General features: G+C 43.0%; 1 protein-coding gene across 1 annotated transcript in view; it reads right to left on the minus strand.

The window, feature by feature from the left end:
- Positions 1–6,760, minus strand: part of RAPGEF5 (Rap guanine nucleotide exchange factor 5) — a 416,429-nt gene extending 409,669 nt beyond the window's left edge. The window contains exon 1 of the mRNA XM_030201755.1: positions 6,450–6,760. Coding sequence (XP_030057615.1) covers positions 6,450–6,683 — 234 coding nt within the window. The 5' untranslated portion in view covers positions 6,684–6,760. The remainder of the gene's footprint in view (positions 1–6,449) is intronic.
- Positions 6,761–7,760: the final 1,000 nt, after the last annotated feature.

A 7,760-nucleotide genomic window follows, 5' to 3' on the forward strand; every position in this document is an offset into this window, starting at 1 on the left:
ACATCAATAAATGCATTCCAAGGCATTTCAGACCACACAAAACACGGCAGCTAGGCTTATATTTGGAAAAACGCGATTTGAAAGCGCAAAACCCCTCAGCGAAAAGCTACACTGGCTCCCAATCAAAGAATGCATTGATTTCAAAATCTGCACCCTGGTTCACAAAATCATCTACGGTGAAGCCCCGGGATACATGACAGACCTGATCGACTTACCAACTAGAAACATATACGAATCAACACGAACATTTTTAAATCTTCACTACCCAAGCTGCAAAGTTCTTAAATACAAATCAACCTACGCATCCAGTTTCTCCTACATAAGCATGCAATTATGGAATGCATTACCAAAAGCCTTGAAAACGACGTACAACTACCTAAACTTCCGGAAATCACTAAAAAGACTAATCTGTTCCAAAAGGCATACCCTACCGACCCAACTTAAATGCCTGAACTCTGCTACACAACAAAAGTACGTAATGGACATTTCTCAACTCTTCTGTTGTACGACTCCCTAATGTGGCAGTGCTACATGAACTCTATCCTATCACAACATTACCTTGTATTTGTTCACTGGAGACTTCAAAGCCTCTCCGGTACTATGTAAGCCACATTGAGCCTGCAAATAGGTGGAAAAATGTGGGATACAAATGTAACAAATAAATAAATACATTTCAGATACTGATCAGGTCAACTGCACAGTATACCAGTGGCGTAGCCAAAGGTGGGCCGCTTTAGGTTCAGGCCCACCAAGTAGCAGAACACCTATAATGTGGCTGGCAGGGACCCCAAGCCCCACCAGCCAAAAACTCCCAACTGTTTGCTGCCAGTGAAAATCTGCTATTTAAAAGGTAAACGGGGGAGAGGGGATGTTTGAAAGACCATATGGAATGCAGACGAGAGAGGGAGAAACCAAATCACTTGCAAGAGAAGGTGGAGTTCTGCCCACCCACCTTGGGTCCAGGCCCACCCAATCTTGGGTGTCTGGCTACGCCCCTGCAGTATACTCTCAATACTAAACATTTGTATAGCATTATTAAGCATTGCAACACTGTGCAGACACATAAAATGGAGAGTACCTGCAAATCATTAACAGTAATCACATAAGCATTAGGGTATAACATATTTAAACATGACATGATCAAAACCAGGAAGATAAAGCTTATTGAATTTAAGAGTAGTTTCAAAGGGATGGACCTTTAGGCAGGACTTAAATATGGACAACAATGGAGTAAGGAGCACCAACTGAGGAAAGCCATTTTTGGGTCACATTTCTCTCTTGCACCAAGTCTAGAGTTAGCAAAGGAGGAGAAGGGTATGCCTGGCAAACAAAGATCACAAAGACAAGACATGAGGGGAGGTAAGAGGAGAGGCAGCATGGAACAGCAGAGTGAAATTCAGCCTTGTAGAAAGGGTAGTTTGAAATGAATGCAGAAGCAGAGACAATGTAGAGCTGTGAGGAGTTACACTGTAAAAAGTTTAACCCCCCTGATATTCAGCTCATGGTAGCCAGTGGTTTTTAAGCTGCTGACAGCCATGGGCAGAATCAAGCCTGGATACTTAATGCCAAAGCCATGTCCAAGCATTGACACTGAAGATCCAGATCAGCCACTAAACCAGAGGTTATGTGGATGCCGGCTAATATTTGGTGCCAGCACCCACGTAGTTAAGCGGACATAGGAGTACCTTTAGTGCAGAGTACTCTCTTCCTGCTTAGCTTTGCAGGCACTGGCACAAGCACTGCATAACGGTTGACTCCTCCACCAAACCACCCATTACCCAGGCAGTGCCAAGGCAATCAGAACCAATATTCCACGGCATTACCCAGTTATGTGCTGCTGAATACTGGCGGCCAGCCCACGCAACTATCCTTTCATTTAATAACAACTTCATTAATTTATAGAAATAAAGGTTAAAAAAAAAGCACACATGTGAATGATGTTCCAAGATGATCACACCACTTTATCCAAAATGGAAGATACGGTTGCACAGGTATGACCATTTTGTTTTCTCATACCATATCAAAAAAGAACAACAAAAAATATATAAGACAGCCACACTACACAGAAGATCGTTATTATCATCCCTAAATGACCAGATGCTTTACAAGCAACAAGAAAGAACTGAACAAAAATCTGAGTTTTGTAATTCACTGGATGCCATCACCCATTAACCTTTCCTTGCCCCCACCCCACACACCTTTGCCCGTTCAACTTCTGGAATACGTGTAGGGGCATTTTCAACATGACATCTAAATCCAATTTTGGATGTTTTGCGGAAAACGTCTAAAACTCCAGTAGTGAACATGACCATTTTCAAACCAGAACACTGTCCAATTTTTTGTTTCAAAAATAGCCATTTGCTACTTGTTTTTGTACTCAATGCATTTAGACCATTAAAAAAAACCCACACACATTCAAGGGAAAAATGCACAAAAACAAGCCACTGAGATGTAGTACAGACATCCCATCAGATCATGTACACCACTACAATAGCCCTTATGTTTTGCAGGGCTCACAATTTCCACTACAAGTGTACCAGAGTGGGATGTAGGTCTGGGTCACCTTCTCTACAGTGAACTGAACCAACCACTAGGCTACTCCAGGGACTTGCTTGCTGCTCTAATAGGACTGGCCATAATATCTGAAGCTGTCATAAAGGCTGGTAAGTACCATTTCATTCACAACTTGGGGAAGGGGGCAGGTCATGCCTTAATCCCTCCAGTGGTCATTTAGGGCATCTTTTTGTGACTTAGTCGTGACTGAAACAGGTCTAGATCAAACCATCTAAACTTTAGCCCAAGACGTTTTTGCTTTATTCCATTATGGCAGAAAAACATCCAGGTTTTGGAAACACCCAAATCCCAACCCAACAAGCTCCCTTACGATTTAGATGCACTACATACGAACTGCATAGAAAACCGTCTTAAAAATGGGTTTCCAAAATAGCAATTTGGACGTTTTGGCAATGAGCCCTTTTGTATGATTCGCCTATATTTCCTGGTAATGTCATCTTTTGCTGTTTCTGTTCTGCGGAAGGATGCATTAGCTCCCAAAAGCTAGCCAAGAAATGAATTAAGCTAGTTCAATAAAAAGGCACCACCTTATACAGGTTTCAATTTTATTTCTCAGTCTTTATTTTTCTGCATTCAAGTGGATTAACACAGCAAACACACTACTGTAGCCATTAATTGAACCTTAGCTGAGGCGAGACCGACTTGTCCATCTTTATAAAACTGAGTGAGTGGAGGCTGGTACTAATCTACTTGTCTCCTGTCCTCTGAAACCACTACTGTCTCCAAAGACTCACTGAACAGAGCTCCATGAATCCCACGATTACTTCCAGTTCCGTCTTTTTTCTTCTCTTCTTCACTTTAATTCATCTTTTGTTATCCGCTTTGAACCACTGTTCTGTGGGAGTTAGTGGGATATAAGCGCCATATTACACTACATTAAAACCCCTTTCTTTAAGATGCTGAAGCAGCAGCATGGGTTCAGCATTTCTCTTTCACCCTCCGCACATCCCTGTTTTTCATCAGTCTTACAATTCAGCCTCTGCACTTCATCATCTCATTGACATCTGAAGAGCTATCACCTTGCTTTTGTACTTTATCTGTTTCTCCATTTACTCCTTTGCTCTCCTGCTTCTGAGCTTTTCTACCTATTCTTCTCTCCTCCTCTTTCCGAGATCCCTTGCACCTCTTAAAAGCTTGAGGTGTTTTTTTTTTTTGCTCTACTCAAAGGTGGCTGAAAATGAATTTGTCACTTGTTCCGAAGGGAAGCAACATTCTTTTAGAAATTACTATTCCCTGTAAGCAGTCAGGAAGCAAAACCGAATAGCTGTACAAGATGTCATGGAGTTCAAATAATTTACTATTGCACAGCCTATAAAACAAGATGAAAACTGTTCACTGTCTCCACTATAATATCAGTGCAAGATGATTACAGACTGATCAGTTAATTGCTTCATCGAGATTTAGAAGTAACTTTTTATTCACATTTTTCATCTTCATTACACCACCTAAGTCCACCAGCTGAGCACAATTCAGACCAATCCACTCTGTTCATCTCAGCAGAGAGGGTCTTTTGCAGTTACTTTAGATAAAGGTGACCTGCTTGACCTGAGTAACACATGGCTTTTAAACATGGAGCTTTGAGAGGAGATTAACTGTTTTGAAAGAAACTAAAAACCTGGTCCTTTGCTGGTTTATCTTTTTTTACAATTGTATTGCATGCACTGCATAGGATTGCTGCACTGTCCACCACACTACTCCAGGGACCTGCATGCTGCTCTAAAAGACCTGGCTCTAACATCTGAGGCTGTCACAGAGGCTGCTAAATCATATTTATATTCACAATTGTGTGGGGGGGGGGGGGGTCACTACCGATTCCCTCCAGCGGTCATCTGGTCATTTAGGGCACCCTTTTGTGCCTTATTCATTATAAAAACAGGTCTAGCTCAAAACATCTTAGTTTTAGTCCTGGATGGTTTTGTTTTGTTCCATTATGGCTGAAAAATGTCCCAAGAGTTAGGAACGCCAGGATCCAACGCTTAGTACGCCCCTGACACACCCCCTTGTGATTTGAACGCACTTCTGATGGACTTCATAGAAAAACATCTAAACATTGATTTTGGAAATACCAATTTGGCCATTTTTGTGAGAAAAACATCCAAATGCAGATTTATGCCACTTTTTAGATGTTTTTCTCTTTTGAAAATGAGATGCTCAGTAAACTACCTTCTATTTGATCAAATGAACATTAGAATCAACATAAAAGTGTCCTACATGAGGCCTTCAAGACATATCATAGTTCTGGATTTTTTTTTTTTTAAGACAGTAGACTACTATAAAAGATTGAGCAGGAAGATTTGACTAAAATACTACAAGCAATTAATGCTCAAACTAATTATGGGAAGCACAAAATCTACTTTTCCAGCTCATAACACAGTAGTGGTAGCAGTTTGGGGTTTATTGGCAAAGCACACTGAAGTTTATTAAATATGAACATATGCTTTACCATTACAATAAACAAAGTTTTGTGACAGGTAAAACAGCTACACCTACAAACAATACCAGACAATGGGGGATTGTCTGGCAGGCAGGAACTTTAATAGTGGCCTAGTGGTTAGAGCAGAGGTTCAAATCCCACTGCTGCTCCTTGTGATTTTGGGCAAATCACTTAACCCTTCACTGCCTCAGGTACAAACTTGAGGCCTCTAGGGACAGGGAAATACCTAGTATACCTGAATGTAACTCACCTTGAGCTACTTCTGAAAAGGTGTGAGCAAAATCCAAATAAATAAATAATAAACGATACGAGTTTGCTCATAGTCTGGAAGAGTTAGTCATTTGAATTTATCGATTCCATGAGTCACAGTTTAGTCAATTTTCCATTGGAAACAAATGAATAAAGTATTGTGTAGCTGTGTTAATTCATGGTAAAAGTTAATAAATAAAAACAAAAAAAAAACACAAAAAACCAGGATATAACTGAGTACCATAATATATATACTTTTACTAGCTTTTGGAAGCTATAATCATCTTCCTCAGTTCAGAACAAAGTCAATACAATAGGCTCCCTCTGCAAAGGAGCACACTAAGCACACATGTGCCTATATGTCATCAAAACAAGACATCAGCACCACTGGCAGACTTGTGGTTTTAGATTTCTTTTTAATCTAGCAGTTCCCATGCCAAACATAAACCTCAGACTGTGATTAATTGGTGTCCTTTATTTCTCCCTATGTAGACTTTTTAACCAGACTCACAGGTTTGTTTAAGCCTTGAAATCAAAATGAGTCACAGTGCGCCTTCTTTGTTTAAGGAAGCAATGAAGTTGAAGCCATGAAGGTGCCCGTCACATTTGCCGAGTGTCACAGAACCTGTCCTGAGGACAGGGGGTGGGAGGGGGGAACAGGAGCCTAAGAAAGGAGACACAAAAGCGGTGATCCTTTCTGGCTCCAGCTGCCACCTAATCACAGGAGTCCAAAGCCAGCTCAAAAATATAACCAGTGTGTCCTACTTTTACCGCACTTTTTAGTTCAAATATTCTTTATTAAAGTTTTATAAGTAACAACACAAAAGAACACCTTTAAAATCGTCGCAATTCATTTTAAGCTTGCAATAACAGCAGAAGAAGAAAGGATCAGGGCAGCACCAACAGCCGATTCAATTAGGATATAAAACTTTCTATAGTGCGGCAAAGAATGAGACCCGGAACACACAACTCCTACCCGATGCGTTAGCAGCCCTGGTTTCCAAGCACTGACCTTTTGGGATGTCTAACGTGTGCCTTAAACAATAAGGATTATTTCAAACGAGCCGCAGCAGCCCCGCTTCCAGCGGTGGGGCACGCGCGCGCCGCTGCGCCGCAGTGTCTCGCGGCCGAGCCAGGGCTATGCACGCGCCGTGCGACGCAGGGTTGGAATCAGAATGCGGCGAGCACTCACCGGGCACTGCGGGCAGGTGCTGGGCGCGCTGGAGGTGCTGCTGCAGCTGCTTCTCCTGCGAGTAAGGCTCAGGCCGCTCCGCAGCAGGGTGGGCAACTCCCGCAGCTTGTACTTCAGCTGTACTTGCTGCTCCCGGACGCTCCGGCTGCGGCTCAGAGCGGGCGCCGTGGCGGGTCCCGCATCGAACCGGGGAGGCTGCATGCTGGCGGTCGCTCCGCGCTCATCCTCCCGCATTAGCGCTCCTTAGCGGTGGCGCTCGCAGAGTCCATGTGGCGCTTGCAGTTGAGAGGGATCAGGAGCGCTCTTCCCCACCGATCGATCGCCAGGCTCTTGCTCAGCGCAGCGCCAGCCGGCAGCACACCTCCTTCGATCACCTGGCGCCGGCCCCCTCCTCTGCCAGGGAGGGGTTACTGACTCCAGGCAGGCGGGGCGGAATGAACGTGCTGGGAGAAGGGAGGACTGGGAGGTGGGCAAATGGAAGGTGCCTCCGCCCTACCTGCGCCTTCCCTCCCCCTCCTGCATTGGAACTTGTGCTCTGCTACCTGAAGAGTCCAAAGGACTCCTTTATTGTGTTTTATTTCTCGGAAACAAAATCACTGGAGTTTGCCTGAAAAAAAAAAAACCCTACTCATGATTAAAGAATTGCCAACGAGTTTCTCAAGGCGCATAAATGGAACATAGGATAGGAATCTGCTACAGTGTGAGATCTGGTGCAAGGGGAAAGGTTCTGGTAGATGTTTCAATCCACACCTGTTCGACTATCTAGACCCACGCGGGCCCTGTGCTTTGAAACTCAGTTCCCTTCCAAATAATGCAGCTAAGATTGCCAGTTATGTTATAGCGATGCTAGCTTTAATTTGATCTACCTTGGCAAGAAAAAAATGCTAAAAATTTATATATAAAAACTTCGGACAGATCATATGTAGAGACAGTTACGGTTCTGCCAGTGCATCAGCACTCTAACTAGAATAAAGAACAGTTGGAACCTTTTCTTAAGCCAGCAGTTTCTAGAAAAAGGGCTATATCATCTAAGGATTGATAGCCCAAACATTTTCATTTCATTTGTTTGTGTCATTTGTAGCACTGTTTGCTTTGTTTTCATTTGATTAGTCTTCATTTTCGTTTTGGGGGCAATGTCATTAAGAGTGTGCCCTCTTGCCAAGAGTGTACATTGTTTGCAAAGAGGATATACTGTTTCCTTATAGTCCACACATGCACTCACTAATTCAGGAGTATGCAGTGGTTCGTGCAGATGTTCACTATTTGGCAAGAATGTGTCCTCTTTGCAAATAATGCACATTATTATCAGCA

This window comes from Microcaecilia unicolor, chromosome 1 (assembly GCF_901765095.1).
Source record: "Microcaecilia unicolor chromosome 1, aMicUni1.1, whole genome shotgun sequence".
Taxonomy (NCBI): domain Eukaryota; kingdom Metazoa; phylum Chordata; class Amphibia; order Gymnophiona; family Siphonopidae; genus Microcaecilia; species Microcaecilia unicolor.